The following is a 16,771-nucleotide window of genomic DNA, read 5'->3' as shown; positions in this document are numbered from 1 at the left end:
CCCAGTGCTGGAGGAGACTGGCAGCTTTATACTTCTAGGTAGCTCCTGAGACCAAGGCCACTGTCTCAGGCCCATTGCTTTGCTCTGCCCCAGATCCCAGCTGCAGCCTTCAGCTTGGTGACCAAGGACGGGCAGCCTGTGCGCTACGACATGGAGGTGCCAGACTCGGGCATCGACCTGCAGTGTACCCTGGCCCCAGATGGCAGCTTCGCCTGGAGCTGGAGGGTCAAGCATGGCCAGCTGGAGAACAGGCCCTAACCCAGCCTTCCACCACCGGCTCCACTCAGCCAGAAGCAGCCTTCCTTCTCAGTGCTCAATGCTGCTGCGGAGACACAAGCTCAGGCTGCTCCCAGGGATCTCAGCAGTGGGACCAAGGGCAAAGTGGGTGCCAGCAAAATGCCCCCTAGGATTTCCCACCGGTGTCCTTCCTGGCCCACCAAGAGAACACCCTGTGCCCACGTGAGGAGAAGGAAGGCAAGAGGCCTCTTCCCACGGGGAACAGAGAGGGTCTTCTCTGCCCTGGTCCAAACAACCAAACAAGCTGGCCTGACCCCTTTGGATCAGTGACCACTTGCTGGCAGTCAGGGGAGAACAGTTTCTGGCCCAGTCAGGGATGGGTGGGCAAGCCCCTCGGCCTCTAGGCAGGAATGAGGGTGTTGAGTGTCTAAAGACCCATACCCAGGTCCAGTACAGGGCCAGGCAGGCAGAAGGTGTGCCCGCCTTTGGGTAAACAGGGGGCCCTCTGACCCCGTTGCCTGGCCTTGCCTGGCCATTGAACCCCTTTTAGACCTAGGAACTCTTCAGACAGAGTCAGGGAGGGAGGAATGCCTGACCAGGAAGTCTCCCTGGGATAATACACCACACTTTTTAGGGTGTTGCATCGTAGGTCTTGCGCTGAACTCAGCAGCTTCAGCCAAGGACCAAAGAAGGTGTTTAAGTGATACGGTTCTCAGTCCCCAAGCAAGTGGCCTTTTGCTGCTGGCCACCAGTCTTCCCCAGAGCAGCAGGCACTGGGCCCCAGCTACAGGCCCAGCACCGCCCCTGACTAGCTGGCACTCAGTTCCCTCTAGTCTGTGAAAGTGAGGGGTGAGTGACAGGACCTTCCTGATAGGAACTGTCTTAGGACAAGGCATGATAGATGGAAAAGAGAGCAGCAGATGTAGGTGCTGCTGTTACTCGAGCCACAGCTTTCAACATCTTACACACCAGCTTCCCAAAACACAGCTCAGGCGTCATGCCCACACTGACCCCACCCTGCCCCCGGTCATGGGGCACTGCCAGCTGCACTTTGCACTCTGATGACCTCAAAGCACTTTCATGGCTGCCCTCCAGAAGGGTAGGTCACTGGTTCTGCATGAGCACAAGCAGACTAGGAGATGGGGTGAAGGGATCAAGTCTTGACCTGTCTCCACATATGTGATCCCTTCACGCCTCCAGATTTAAGATGAGCCTCCCCCACCCAGTTCCTCTCCATTGTCCCAGTCCAGCCTCTTCATGGGGGAAGCTTATCAGGACTCATGTAGCATTAATCAACTGTGAATCATTGGGGGTTGAGGGGCCTGCTAGTCTCAGCCCCTGGGGAAAGGGGGTATCCCCTGAGATTCCTCCTTGGGAAAAGTTTGTCCCTATGTCTTGCCAAGGTGCTCTCTGTCCAGCTATCTACATGGAGCCATACCACTCCCCAGGGAGAGACCCCGGTCCCCAACACATGAAGAACTGCAGCCTTGGTACTGCAAAGTTCAAGATCTAGAGAACTCTGTAAGCAATAAAGTTGAAGTGATGACACATATTTAGGCCATGGCTGTTTCCACTCTTGTCTGTTGCTTGCAGAAACTTGGATCCTAACAGCTGCCACCCTGTGCCCTCATGGTGGGATCTTGTCAAGTCTTCCCCTTGTTTAGGGCAAGGGCAGTTTTCAGCCCTTGAGTGGGGCTGCTTTTCCCACCACTCCCAGTAGGTACTTCCAGTCCCACCTCTGAGCTATCCATTCAGACCAGTTAGGCAAGATGCCCCACCTGGTGGCAGCAGGGAAATCCCTGCCTTACACTGCCAGGCGGAGGGGAGGAATAAGTTGATGAAGAAAAGGCCCAGGCACTGACCAGGGCATGAATAGCTGGGGCATACCACATGCCCAGAACAAAGACTGCCCCACCCACTGCTCCTGTCCCTGGGGCCAGGTTTCCAGAGAACTGAACTGGGGGTAGGTCTGGACTCCCAGCCCTTCCAGGCAGCTCCTGAGGGCCTGCATGTGCTCAGGGGTGACTTGGTGGTCATGGGACAGGGGCCTGTCTGAGGGTGGATGCCACCAGCACCCAGGGTGCCTTGTCTCATCTGGCTCCACACCCCCTGAAGCTGTGCACAAGAGTGTGTGTGCGGGGACATACCTGCACACCTTGGGGTAAAGACCGAAGGTTCAGTGGGTTCTTGGAGGGGTCCTGGGTACACGGAAAGGGCAGCAGCCTTGTGCCAGTGTGCCCAGGACAGGTGCAAGGGCCAGTCCAGGAGACTCCAGGCTTACCCGCTCTGCAGTCCCGCTGCCCTGGGCCTGCTGCAGAGGAGCAGAGCCGCCCGAGGTCTCCAGAGGAGCCTCTGGCTGCTGAACAAGGGGGGGGCCGTCTTCTCCGGAGGTCGCCCCCCAAAGGCCGCTCCTACCCACGCGCCGGAAATCCTGAAAGCTGTCCCCTGCTCGGTAGGACTCGCGGCTGGGATGTCACAGAGGCAGCGACATCACAGGCGCAGCGCCCACAGCATCTCCACCTCCCACGCACAGTCCCCAACCAAAGAGCACAGCGGAGGCGGAGGGGCAGCAGCCACCAGCCCTCCCCCCGCCTCCCCGACAGAGCCTCCTCGGTCGCCTCCTCGGTCTGCATGGGGGTGACAGGTGGGAGCGGGCGCGCGGCGGGGCGGGGCGGGGCGGGGCTCCGAGGGACGAAGAGGCGCGAACGGGGCAGGCAAAGTGAAAGTGAGGGGCGGGGCGCGGAGGGGGCAGTGTTGGCCCCGGGTCCCTGCCCCTGCTAGTCGAGCCCGGGGCTCTGGAGGAGGGGCGACCCCTCCCCGTCCCGCGGGGGTGGGGCGGGTGCTGCCCCAACTCCCACAGCCCGGCCCCGCGCGGTGCGGCAGCGTGCGTGTGCACCGGCACCCACGCACACCTTGGGGTTAATTTAAGGCCGCAGATTCGGAGGGCTCTTTCCCAGGGGTCCTAAGAGCAGTAACCTTGTGCCCAGGAAAGGACTCATGAATTATCCAAACCGCTGACAACCGCTAAAATCACGTCCAGCTGTCCCTGGAGGATGCGTGGAACTTTTGCAGAAAGCAAAAAGGAATCCACTTCAACAAACGTTTAATGAGCACCTCCTTTGTGCTTTGCGCTCTTCTCTGTACCAAGGAGGAAAGATGTTTGCCCCTCAGGACCCTGAGTCTCCCAGTTTCGAATAATTGGGACTCAGATCCCCAATGAAATCAAGACTTTTCTCTCAGGACCCTCTCTCCCAGGAAGACCGTGGGCCAGCATTAAAAAATGTACCAAAACCAACAACCAGAGAGCAGCTCCTCTCCTTTCCCAAATCTGTTGGGTAGCAATTATGCAGACACTTTAAGTCATTCCTGAAACATTTATTGCACCCCCTTCTGGGTTTATTCTTATGCTAGCTAGACCCTGGGTCTGAAGAGTTGACTAAAAGTTATAATGTAGGCCAGCAAAAGCACCAGCCTCTGGGCCCACCTCCAGCTCCTGGGTCTAAGGAGCGCCAGGAGGAGGTATTGCTGCAGCTACCTTCTTGCCTTCAGCACCTGACCCTTCCCAGTACCCGGGATGCCAAGGCTGCTACCAGGGGCCAGGAATGGTCAGGGTTGAGCCCCAACTAAGCCGAGGGCTCAGGCTCTTCAAATCTCCCAGGCCCACCCCACTGAAGAAATGAGAGGTGGCTTGGCCCTAAGTAAAGTCACAGTGTAATCCAACCTGCCCTTTTCCCTGACCAACAATGACTTATACTGGATATTTTCCAAGTGTGACTAAGTTGCAAAGGTTACTCTAATGAAAGATAAAGATACCAGGAAGCATAAAGGCATTGCATTTATTTTTGGATAAAGACTGCACAAAACTGTACCCGGGCGAAAAACAGTTATTCGGTTGAGTGATAAAAGCAAGCATTGCTACTGACAATGGGAAACGGTTGAATTCACCCGAAGACAAAACTACTTTGATAAATCTAAGTGTTATGAATGTGGGTGAAGAAATAGAAAGTGGCAATAAGGGGAAGACCCTGCTCTTGAGAGCCTCGGTCAGGCCAGAGCTTTCCAGCAAGCCAAAACCAACAAAATAATGGAAACCAGTTCGGGAGGCCCCTGCACATCTGGTGATTCAAGACACCCAAGGATTAAGGGAAGCACATTTTTCAGTGATGAGCAAGAACTTAGTGATTAAAACTATATTATGTAACTATCGTTAAAATTTTGTTTTAAATCTTGGAGCACCGAGTTCAGTTGGAACTAAAGATTACTTTTAGAATTTAAGCATAAGAATACTTACAAATAATTTTTTCCTATAAAGTAGTTCATAGGAAATTGAAAAGAAATCTTAAAGTATCATGTTTCTCTCTTGCCTTAGCAGAGTATTAAAAAATCAAGATTTGCTAATAACCAGTAATCTTGAAAAGTTTATTTGAAAAAAAGAAAACAATACTATTATAGTAATACTATTGTCATTCCAAGAAGTAAGATACATATTTAAAAGATTTGTTTGAGAGTTCATTATAAAAGTTTATTCATGTCTGATTAGTTTACATGAGGACTTTTCAAATAAATTTCATCTGTAAAATAACTTCATAAAGACTATGAAAAGTTGAATGATTTATTGTTATTAGAGGTTAATAAAATTTTCAAGAGAATTTTGGTTTAAAAAAATTTTTAAATGTGCATTGGACAGCTAGGTATGTCATAGATGGCACTGGAAATTTGAGTTGGACTTTCATGTATGTCTAGGATTTTGCCAGAAAAGAAACTCTGGGTATTGGAAATCGCATGTGCAAAGGCACTGAGGCATAAAAGGGCCTGCCGTGCACTGGAGTTTCTTGGGCTTGGAGCAAGGCAAGGAGCTACATACTAAGAGATTTTTTAAAAAGAAGGAAACAGATCAGATCAGGCAAGATATTTGAGGTCACCCTAGAGTCAGGATGTGACCAGAGGCAACTGTGATGCAGCAGACTCACTCTGGGGTCATTGAAAAAAATAAGATGGAGGGAAATATGGTTGCAATGGTTCTGCTAGAGGCCTAAAGAGATTTCAGAAAACAAAGTGGTTAGCATCATGGGGTTTGGAGTTTAGTCAGGTCTGTGTTCAGATCCTGGCACTGCTCTTATAACTGTGTGACCTTGTGCAAGTTTCCTCATCTGTGAGAGGAGAGTCATGACCACTTGTGCATAGGGTGACCGAAGATTGAATGTGTGCAAAGCACTCAGCACTGAGTAAGTCCTGGATTTGCGCTGACTTTGGTGTTGAGAGGTGAGAAGAGGCAGTGGGGGTGGAAAAGGGGTTGTGCATAAGGTCAGCATCAGCAGGAGGAAAATCAGAAATTGGGAAGTGAGGGAAGATTACAAATTACCCAGGCTTCTAATTTGGGTGATAGGATGAAGGATGAACCAGAGAGAGGGGAGAGAGAGTTATAAAGAGATGAGAGATTGGACAGGAATATAGGTCAGACATGCAGAACGACATTGGCCACTCTATTCTGGGCCCACAGAATAGGATAAACCGCAGCGTTTAGCGGGGGGGGGGATAAGGAATTCATTTCTTTGCACAGACTTTTGCTGAGCATCCCCTTGTGCCATACTCTGTGCAGGGAATCAGAGATGCAAACTGAGCAACCCACCCTACCCACCTCTAATTGAGGGTCAGCAAGAGGCCATGCACTCAGATCCAGGTCTACAGGGGTGGGGTAGAGTGACTGGAAGAGGAGCCCCCAGACCAGGGCCATGAGATGGAGCCTGGAAGACCTCTAGGAAGAAGTGAGCCCTGAACATCACCACCATAGGGAACAAGGGAATTCCAGAGAGAGGCGACAGGTCAGGCTCTGACGAGGGAACCGTGGTGTTTTGGACAAGGTGAAGCTGAGGGCCCCTTAGGGAGAATGCCTAACCGGTGACTGCAATTTAAGTCTAGAGCTCAGAAGTGGGAAAAGGAAATAGAGATTAGCGGGTCTCCGGTGGTTGTGGCCTAAGACTTGAAAACTCCAGGGGGGCAGGGACTATGTGTGTCATCACTGTGTCCTCAGTCCTTAGCACAGTGCCTGGCTCATAGCTCAGGCTCAGTATTTTAACTTTATTAAATATGTGCATGTGGTTAACTAGTACTGAAGAGCTTATTCAGTGATGAAAAGCAGGAGTCCCCTGCACCACACCCCGTCTCCGTCCTCAGAGGAACCGCGGTTTGGTTGGAACTGGTTTTTCTGCCCACTGACCACCTTATCACTCTACCAGCTCTCAGGCCCTGTCTTGGTTTATCAGTTCAAGACGTTACCACCATCCTGCTCCAATAGCCCCACCTCCCCCACCTTCCCAGCAGTGCTTTTAGATCTGCAGATACCTTGGTAAGTTTAACATATTTATGTCTTTGTTTTTCATTAACTTTAGACAGTATATTTTGACATCCACATAGTAAGATGAAGTTCTTAGTGCCCCTCCATTCCCTTCAGCTTTCTTCCCTGCCTTTCACCTCCAAGACTCTAGCCTGTATTTTTATTTTTTAAATATCAAGGTTGGCAGCATTTCCAATTGTCCCATACCCATAATTATGTTTTCTAAATTTTGTCTATGTGTTGATCCTAAAAGTTGAAAGTTAATAACCAGGGTTTACATCATTGTGACTACATAACTACTGTTTACTGCAGAGCCAGGAAAGTTACCATGATTACCTTTCCTTTCTCATATAGCTTTTTTTGTTTCCTGGAGTTTCTAGTTGCCTTTTCCTTGTACTCTTTTGTTTTATCAAAGCCTTGGCTTTCTTTAAACTCTACATCTAATCCACTACTCTATCAGGTTTTCTTTACTTCAGATGGTCCAGGGTCCATCTTCTTACAACTATGCGAACTGGTCGCAGGTCTCTATATACAAATAACATCCTGGGACTCAGCTGCTTTCCTGGGGAGGGGGCGAGGGGGAGATACACTATTTCCTTCCTGGCTCTCTTGTTTTACACCTTAATTTTGCTTAATTTCCCCCCCCCCTCCCCAAAAGAAGTACATTTTCTGAGTCTTTTCACATCTGAAATGCTAGTTTGGCTCAATATACAATTCTAGGTTAAAAACTGTTTTCTTCAGAATTTTAAAGACAACCGTTGCTGCTAACTCTGTCCAGTGCGATTCCCCTCCCCCCGTAGTAGGTGACTGGTTTTCGGACTTCGGAAGCATTTAGGAATTCTTTACTCCTGGCGCAATGAACTTTCACAGCAAGGATCTTTTGATGTCTGTATTTCTGGGCATTTGGTGAACGCTTTTAAGTCAATGACATTCTTAAGCTAGAGAAATTTTCTTCTGTCTGTTCTTTAGTCTTTCTGGGTTTCCCTTCTAGAATTGGACTTCCGATTGATCCTTTTTTCTCACATTGTCTTGATATTTTGGTTCCACTTTCTAGGAAGATTCTCGAAAGTGTTTTATATTCCAGTTCTATTTACCAAAAAGTTCTTTCTCTAATTTCTTTTTTTTTTTTAAATATATCTTTATTGATCTCAGAGAGAGGAAAAGAGAGGGAGAGAGAGAGAAACATCAAAGATGAGAGAGTCATTGATCGGCTGCCTCCTACACGCCCCCGACTGGGGATCGAGCCCGCAACCCGGGCATGTGCCCTGACCAGGAATCAAACCCCAAACACCTGGATCCTAGGTCGATGCTCAACCGCTAAGTCACACCCAACTGGGCTCTAATTCTTTCTTAATTGCTTTCTGGATGCAATTTTATATTATTGAATATTTTCATCTCTGAACCTCTGAAGATGAGTAGCGTTTTCTTTAAGCTCCCTTATGTTTTCCAAGTTACTTCTGGTATTCCAGAGTCGCCTTTTCTCTTGGTCTGTCACTTGCATGTTGGCAGTTTCCTCAAATGTCTGGGGATGCTCGGCTGTCTGTGTTTAAGAGTGAAATCATAAAAAGCTGACTGGGAGCCTGTGACTGCAGGGCTTATACCTGGCAGGTGTCACTTTATGGTGATCAGGCAGGAGCAGGACACATCTCTGGTTCAAGAAGATCAACAAAATTGATCAATTTCTAGCCAAAGTGAACAGGAACAAAAAGAAAGATGACCGAAATTATCAGTATGAGGAATGAAAGAGGTAACATCACTACAGACTCTACAGATAAGAAAACGATAATAAGGAAGTATTACGAACAACGAATGCCAATAAATTCAACAACTTAGATGAAATGGGCAAATTCCTTCTAAAAAATGCAAACTTCAAAAGCTCACTCAAGAAGAAGTAGATATTCTGGAGATAGTGGTGGTGATGGCTGCACAAAAATGTGAATGTACTTAATGCCATGAATTGTATACTTAAAAATAGTTTAGATGGGCAACTTTATGTTATGTATATTTACCATGATAAAAAAGAAGAAATAGGCTGAGTAGCTCTGTATCTATTTTTTAAAGTTGAATTTGTGATTAATCTTCTCCAAGGAAACTCCAGGCCCAGGTTCACAAGCTTCACTTGTGAATTCTACCAAAAGAAGAAATAATACCAATTTTACACAAACTCAGAAAATTAAAGAGGGAATACTTCTCAACTCATTCTATGAGGCCAGCATTGCTCTAATATCAAAACCTGACAAAGACATTACAAGGAAAGAAAATTACATACTAGTATACCTCGTGAACATATGTAAAAATTCTAAAAAAAGAAAAATAGATAATACATCATGGTGAAATGAAGTTTATTCCAGGAACGCAAGAGTGGTTTAAAAATCAATTTTTAAAAATCAATGTATTTCACCAAAAAAAAAGAATTAACAGAATAACATATGTCAGTATTCATATGTTAACGTATAACATGTTCTATATAATATATAATATGTTACACCAGAATATAAAATAAAAACTATATGATCATCTCAATAATCAGAAAAAGCATCAGACAAAATCCAACATCCCTTCCTAATTAAAAGCTAAGTAAACTAGGAATAGAAGGGATCATTGTCAACCCGATCAAAGGCACCTGTGAGAAAAACGACAGCTAACATCATATTTGATGGTGACATCACGAATGCTTTCCCCCCACACTCAGGATCAAAGCAAGGATGGCCGCTCTCCACTCTATTCAGCATTGTACTGGAGATTGTTCTCCGTGCAATAAGGCAAGAAAAGGAAATAAAGAGACACCAGGTGGGAAAGGAAGAAAAGTAAGGCTGTCTTGAGTTATACACATTGTTTATTTAGAAAACGTTATGGAAGCTATGAAAAAAGCACACACCTAGAACCAAAAGGATTTTAGGACAGTTGCAAGATACAAGATCAGTACATTTCTGTATACTAGCAACCAGCAATTGGAAACTGAAGTTATTTCTCATACTACAGAATGTCACAGAAGCCCCAAGTTGAGTCAACCTCAGACTTTTGCTTTCAACCCCCAGTGCTGCTGTGAGGTCCACATCATAATCGTTTCACCTCCTGTCCACACTCAGTTGCTGTTCGTGGAAGGGTTAAGGCTGGGGGGTGTTGATTCAATTGCCAGGGAAACTTTGTAAACAAGAAAGGAAGGCTGTGGGGTCAGAGGTCTGGGAGGAGCAGTGCCTGGGCAGATGGAGTTGGAGATGAAGAGAGAAGTAGGGAGGAAGTCAAGGGAGCGTGGAGGGTTCTGAAGAGACCACTTAGCTGCCCCTGGGAGCTTGCCCATGGTGGCACACCCAGCCAGTCAGCTAATCCCATGGCCCAGGCTGAACTACTCACCCAAATCCTAGTCCCAAGACCAGCCATGCAGGGATCCACCTCAGCCTCTGCATCTCTGGGAAGAGGCCACAGCACATTCCAATCCTTCTGATATAATCCTGGGAGCAATTTTTCTCAGCCAGAGCCAAGGTTGTCACTTTCTGACACACTCCCAGCTCACGGGGACCCAACTTGCCCATTGCCATGATGACCTCACCATGGGGAGGTCCACTACCCTGGGGAGCAAAGGATGGGACAGCCTGGTGCCTCCCATCCCCAGAGGATGAAAAAAAGCTTCTGCAGTAAAAAATACAAGCCTCCAGGGAGGGACCTGGGGTGGGGGGAGCTGCCCCAAGGAGTCGGTCTCCTCTGTGGAGGGATACCAGAGCTCATAAATCACCAGATCCGTGTCAGCATCAGCTCAAGACAAGCACCTGGGTTGAGAACCTGGGCCCAGAGTCGGGGATGGATGATCCCAGGGTGTGACGAGGTGAGAAGCCAGGGATAGAGAGATGGACTTCAGGATAAGAGCGGCTGGGGTTAGGTTGAGTGGCAGATCTGTAGCCTGGCAGGAGAGAGTGGAGAAAGGGACAGAGGAGCAGGAATGGAGGGAGATGGGGAAGGACCCCGCACAGCTCCAGGCTTCTGGGTAGGAGAGCATGCACACAGGGCATTGAGTTTCCCACCTGCTGCTCCCCTGCCCTCACCTCCTTCTCCCTGCCAGGTGCCAATGGATTTCCCTGCTGTAGCAAGGATTCGGTGGACATAATGGAGACACAGTGAGAACCAGTCCCCCATCATCGGAGGACCTCTCCCCCACCTTCCAGGACCACCAACCCTTACCCCCTGCCACCACTGCCAAGTTTTCATGTACTCCCCCAACCCAGGATCTCCCTCCATCTTGCCTGTTTTCAAAATCTCCCCAAGGGTAGTATCCAGGCCAAAAGGTCATGGCGGGGGTGGGGGGTACCACCCCCTCCAGCTTCTGCCTCCAGTCATCAACCTTGGGGGGACTAAGGGGTAGTGGGGCACACCAGGGATGTGGATGGGGCCTGACCCTTAGCTCCAGCTTGCTCTAAGGACAGAGCTGTCCAAGTTGGGGGTGGGCAGGTTCCTAAGGAAGGAGAGGAGGTCTAGGCCCAGGTCGCATGGCTGAGCACTGAAGGCAGGGGGCCGAGATGGCAGCACACTGCTGTCAAAACTGAGGGGACCCCACGCACGCATGCACGCACACACACACACCCCTCTGCTTTCCACATCTGCCAAGCTGGGACTGAGCAGGTTAGGGGGCAGGCAGTGCCCTGGGCTTCTCCTTCCATGAGGAGCCACTTCCTGAGCACTGGTTCTCCAGGTGACCTGCATCAGCTCACTGGAATGCTTAGTTACACCGAAGAGTCCTAGGCCTCGCCTCCAACCAACTCAGGGGGAGAGGGGCAGCTTGGCAAGCTCTCCAGGCACTTTCTAAACTCACTGAAGTTTGAGAACACAACTCCAGAATTCCTGGTGGAAGCAGGGACAGCCAGGGGAGTGGACAAGGCAGGGGGCCAGTTGCTGTATAAGGCAGGGGGGCCTTGTGGGCCCCAGACATCCCTTTCCCCCTAAAGCCATCCCACCAACCCCGTGGAGCCCTGTCACCCACTCTGTCTCCTCCTGCCTTAGGACTGACATGAACCAGCACCAGTTCCAGGGCACACAGGAATGGCCCCAGCCTACGCAGGAGGAAGATGAACAGGAGGTAGCAGTGGGGGGGGGGGGGGGGCCCTCTTAAGGAGAGGCGGTGGGGGAAGGGCGGGGCAGGGCTCCTGGAGGCCCATCTTCCCTAAATTCTAACTAGCCCCTACCCTTGACAGCCTTGGGGCCCTAGTACCAGACCAGCGTTGGCCTGCTCACACACACCTGCTCACACGCCTCCCTGCCCCAGGCAGGTCTCTGCAGAGGCAAGTGCGGGGGGAGGAAGTGAGCAGAGCGTGGGCAGGGAGCAGAGCAAGGAATGAGTCCCAGGGAGGGCCTGAGGGGCAGGGGCCTCCTCAGCTTTCAGTTGAAAAACTTTTCAGCTGGAGAATGAATTGCTAGAGCTGGATCCCCCACAAAAAATGGACGGGGACCTAGACACAGAACTGAACCAGGAGACCATCGCTGTGCCGCCGCTGGAGTGCTGCTCCATCCTCAAGTCTGAGACCAAACTGGACTCCAACTTGAAGGCCTGCAATGAAGACCTGGAGGAACAGAAGTGCAAGGAACAGTCCATCCAGCCCCCCACAAAGGGGCAGCAGGACACCCACCAGCCGAGTTCGAGGCTGAACTCCATCCACCCGAGTTTCACCGACGAGGAACAAGTGTCCCCCACCCATCGCTCCATCCTTGTGCAGACTTCCAAGCACCTCTTCTGGGCAGACAAGCGCGTCCAGGCCTCAGAACACAGCCTGCTGCAATGGAACACCAGCAGGCAGCCTGGCAAGCATGGCACAGGTAAGACCACCAACCATCTGAGACTGGAGTCAGTCCCCAAGGACACCCCGTGCTCCGAGAAGCAGCTCCAGTGCCCCAGCACCCAGCCAGAGCTTTCAGACACAGGCTCCCCGCAGCCGCCAAGCACCCACTCGCCCTCCAATCTCCCACCAGCTATCGGCCTAGAAGATCTGATCAACCTTGCATCTTCCTTGGCCATAGCCTCCTCCAGCAACAGGGACTTGCCCAATTTGGGGAACATAATAAAACCTCCACCCCAGAAGGCCGAGGAGCCTTCCACGGTGCCGGTGGTGGAGAGTGCCTCCCCGCCGCCTGCCAAGGAGGAAGCAGAGCAGGAAAAGCTCTGTGAGTTGCTAGGGAAGCCACCAGAAAAACCACTGGAAGCCGGGGAGCCGCAGAAAGCTTGCAAGCAGGAAGACAAGAATTTCCTTCACCCTTACTTTGACTTTAGCAAGCCGGGGCTCCAGAAGACTGCCCTTGAAGGGAAAGTAAAGTTTTTCTCCACCTCGGCCAGGCCCTCTCCACCGAAAGGAGACAACATCAAGTAAGTGAGGTCGGCACACAGCTCCCCATGAGAGAAGGCTGGGTGGGGGGGCGAGTGCACTCCCCACACAGTTGGGTGAGGGTGGGGAACAGTAGAATGGGGGGCTGGGTGGGGGATGGGGTGGGTTTTGCTGGCTCAACCTCAGTGACCTCATAAAGGCTGCCGGAAACAAGGTTCCAGTGGGCTGAGGTGGAGTGCCAAGGCCAGGGCTGCAGGAGGCCTGGGGACCTTGGAGAGTGAGCACTCCAGGGCTCAGGCAGGGCCCTGGGTTCAAAATGGGAAGGGCCATTCTAGCATTAGGAAGCTTCTCACCCAGAGGCCAGGTGACCTCTGCCTCATCGGAAATGCTCAGGCCAGTGTCTGCCCTGCCGAGAACCTAATGGCTCCGACCCATCGAGTGGCAAAACAGGGGACATGGTTCTCCAGCACCCCTTGCTGCTTCCTAGTGATGAATGGACACAACAATGTCAGCTGCCCAATCAGTGTGCAGCAGGAATAGGTCCTCTTACCCCAGTGTCCTCCTCAGAGTGGCCTCTGGACTCATCCCTCTCCTGTGACCCTCCCACTGAGGCCCAAGTGACACTCTCTCTTTTGCATTGCAGCTCAGTGCCGGGAACCAAGAAACAGAATCCGTTATTGCTGAAAATCCATTTTAAGCTGTTGCCCCAGCCTGCCCCCAGAAAAATGACTAAACAAAGCCAATAAAGGCTCCAGTGCTGGCTCCCAGCTCAGACATTTTGTGCAGAAGTTCCTGAACCAGTGAGCTCACCTGGCTGCGAAGTCCTAATCTCAGTTTTTTAGGGATGCCACCTCATTTTTTAGCTATCCCAGTCCCACCTGCTCACTCCCCACAGGGAGTTCCACTTCACTCACACCATTCTAGCCTCCATATCATCAACAGACTCACGACTGGTCTTGGGGAGGCCTCAGTGCCCTCTCTGAGGCTTCAGTTTCTTAGATCATAAAATAGGGCTTCCTCTTGGCCTGAAGCCAGGGACACATTGGGATCATCTGAAGAGAGTCTCCTGGGGGTGGGGCTGAGCAGGCAAGAAGGCGACTCTGAAGGGAGTTCTTCCTTCCTGCTTCTCTGGGGAAGGCCTGGCATGGGGAAGGGACAGTGTCCAGGGGCTTGAAGGAGGGAAATAATGAAGCTGAAAGATTGGCCCTCCAGGAGGCCACAGCCTTGAGTTGGAGGTACCACAAAATGTAGGGGAGAGCCATGTGTAATAGTGCATGCAACACACACACACCATGAGCTGACAGGCACTCACATAACACATCCACACAAAGACAGAGGAAGCACGATGCACACATGCCAGTGTGGCTCAGCGGTTGAGCCTCGACCTAGGATCCAGGAGATCGTGGTTCGATTCCTGGTCAGGGCACATGCCCGGGTTGAGGGAGTCGATCCCCAGTTGGGGGCATGCAAGAGGCAGCCGATCAATGACTCTTATCATTGATGTTTCTATCTCTCTCTCCCTCTCCCTTCCTCTCTCTAAAATCAATAAAAACATTTAAAAAGAAACCCCTTTGACATTTGGGGAACCCAATGCCCCCCAAAGATCATGCCTTGATATTGGCAGAGGTCCCTCAAAACAGAAGCATTTTATTCATCAGTAATTTTCTGTGCCTCCTACATGCCAGATGCCAGCAGGGCTCCTACAGCCTCAAAGCACTGTAGCTCCAGAGCCAGACTGCCAGAGTTCAAAGCCCAGGATTGCACCTACTGGTGGTGTGACCTTGGACATAAGTTTTGAATGTTATTCATACAGACATGTCCAAACATGAGTTTTGGACATGAGAATTGAATGGGCACTAAACAAGTTCCAACACACAGCAGCCACTGTTGTTCTTTATATTAAAAATTATAATGCCCAGGGGGGTTGGAGTGACCCAATCCTCAGTCCCATCTGAGCTACAGTGGACAGATCTCAGGGTTACTATGTATGCAGTTCACCTTGTTGCCTGCCCCTCTTCCTGCCCCCAGCATTCCAGGATATCTTCAAACTGTTCCGCTCCAGCCCAATAGGCACTGTGGACATGCGCAGCATGAAAGCTGCCCTGTGCACCATGGGTATCCAGCCCATAGATGTGTGAGGCGCTGCAGCAGGCAGACTTGGATGGTGGGTGCCCCCATCTCTGCCCTCTCATCTTCTCCCACCTCTAGCCCACAGAATCCCTGGCCTGGTCTATTTTAAAGTTTCCTCTTCCAGGAAGTCTGCCCTGATCAATATGCCTATCCCATAGCCTCCAAACATTTCTGCTGTGTTAATCTTCAGCCTTACTTGGTGCTCCCCCAGGGCAAGGGCTATTTCTCCTCCACTCAACCAGGGCTGACACTTGGCTAGAGGCAGGACTGGCTTCTCTAATGCCTGGAACTTCTGGCAAGCCCCTAGTATAGGCCTTCTGCAGGGGCAGGCACACACAGCACCCCCTCCTGTCTCTTCCCAGGTGACGGAATTATAAGCTTCAAAGACCTCCTGGGTATCTTCACAGACAGCTACCACCTCGCTCAGTGCTTGGGTGAGTGGCAGGGCCTGTGGGGCAAGATGGGCCTGGCTTGAGGGAGGCTCCTCCTTTCCCTCCCCTGTGTTCTTTGACACCAGGCCAGGTGAGGAAGCAGGGTCTGTGACCCCCCAAGGCCTGCAGACCCTGTACTTAGAGACCCTGTTCAAGCTGATGAGGCAGGGCTTTGTGCCCTACAAGCAGGAGGGATGAGGTAGGTGGGCACAACTATATCCGGCTACAGGGCCCAGGATGGGTTCCTTAATGTTCCTGCCCCAGAGATGGGAGCCCTGAATTCCGGGCCTGTTTCCTGGGGCCCAAGGCCAGAAACAAGTGGCTTCCTGTCCAGCTTTGGTTTCCCCACCTGTGAGATGGAGAGGAGCGGGGGAGGCGGTGTCTGAGGCGGCTGCTCCACTCTTCTCCTTCAAGCTGCTACTCCTAGAAGCAGCGGGCTCTGCGGCTGAGCCCAGGCTGCGAGGGCACGGCCCGCGGCCAAGGCTGCGGGGCGCGCGGTCGCCGGGGCCTCACCTCGTCCTGCCTGGCCCAGCGGCTCAGCGGCCTTCCCAGCACGGAGCCCGCACGCTCGCCGCACAGAGCGTCCCTTGGTGGGGCTGGGAGGACCCGCGGGAAAGCGGACTCTCACTCAGGACCCGCCCTCAGGACTGGCCCTCCTTCCCCTCGCACGGACTTTCCCACCCTAGGTTCGCGCAGCGCCTACTCGCAGATACCCAACCTGGCCGCGCGGACGGACGTGGCCCGAGCACAAGAGTCCGACTTCCCAAGACCTACCCCTCCCGCCACCCCAAGCTCGGGACTGCCCCGGGGCCTGCAGCGGAGGTGAAAGGCGGCAGGGGAAGGGAGGGAGGCGGGGCCGACGAGTGGGGGCGGGCCCTGCAGATAAGGGGCGGACCATGCTAGGGGCGGGGAGGGGAGGGAGGAGGGGAGGGGAGGGGAGGGGAGGGGAGGGGAGGGGAGGGGAGGGGAGGGGAGGGGAGGGGAGGGGAGGGGGAGGGGTGGGGAGGGGGAGGGGAGAGAGAATAAGGGCGGGGCAGACAGATGGGATGTGACAAGCCAGGGCGGCACGGGGGGGGGGGGGGGGGGGGGCAGGCAAAGAAGAGTGGGAGCAGGACTCCGAGAAATGGGGTCAGGGCCGGCAGAGACGGAGGTCCAACAGTCAGAGATGTGATCTGAGGTCACTCACAGACTTGACTAAGGACAGGGCAGGGTACCCAGCTAGGAAGTAGGTAGGACTGGTGGAAACGGGACGGGGCAGGCACAAAGGCGCCCTGAAGGGGAAGCTAATCCGGCGTCTCTAACCGCACGACGGGCTGGACGCTCCACACGCGCCC

At 51.9% G+C, this 16,771-nt stretch overlaps 2 protein-coding genes, 1 long non-coding RNA gene and 1 pseudogene across 4 annotated transcripts in view; 3 read left to right on the top strand and 1 right to left on the bottom strand.

Moving 5' to 3' along the window:
• The window catches only part of MAP3K14 (mitogen-activated protein kinase kinase kinase 14), a 40,019-nt gene extending 38,222 nt beyond the window's left edge, over positions 1–1,797 (top strand). Inside the window, exon 16 of the mRNA XM_081161102.1 lies at positions 94–1,797. Within this exon, the coding sequence (XP_081017228.1) occupies positions 94–258 (165 nt within the window). The 3' untranslated portion in view covers positions 259–1,797. The remainder of the gene's footprint in view (positions 1–93) is intronic.
• SPATA32 (spermatogenesis associated 32) lies at positions 1,235–12,938 on the top strand (the record flags this gene model as incomplete). Its single annotated transcript, XM_081162025.1, is given in 6 exon segments — positions 1,235–1,336; positions 2,555–2,695; positions 2,697–2,762; positions 2,765–2,862; positions 11,564–11,639; positions 11,959–12,938. Coding segments are annotated over 6 exon segments (1,446 nt in total). The 3' UTR covers positions 12,922–12,938.
• On the bottom strand, positions 4,751–11,644 carry LOC308569244. Its single transcript, XR_014000589.1, has 3 exons — positions 9,926–11,644; positions 8,581–8,699; positions 4,751–8,253 (listed from the first exon to the last, which is right to left on the bottom strand). It is a non-coding gene; the product is annotated as an uncharacterized lncRNA (long non-coding RNA).
• A 393-nt stretch (positions 12,939–13,331) lies between the features above and the next one.
• LOC308568814 lies at positions 13,332–16,263 on the top strand (annotated as a pseudogene). The gene is made up of 5 exons: positions 13,332–13,383; positions 14,839–15,040; positions 15,385–15,636; positions 15,865–16,027; positions 16,124–16,263. The product of its transcript is annotated as an uncharacterized misc_RNA (transcript).
• Positions 16,264–16,771: the final 508 nt, after the last annotated feature.

The sequence above is a fragment of the Miniopterus schreibersii genome (assembly GCF_964146895.1).
Source record: "Miniopterus schreibersii genome assembly, chromosome: 16".
NCBI classification, from domain to species: domain Eukaryota; kingdom Metazoa; phylum Chordata; class Mammalia; order Chiroptera; family Miniopteridae; genus Miniopterus; species Miniopterus schreibersii.
Note: the sequence above shows the minus strand (reverse complement) of the source record. Positions and strands in the feature narration are given on the sequence as shown.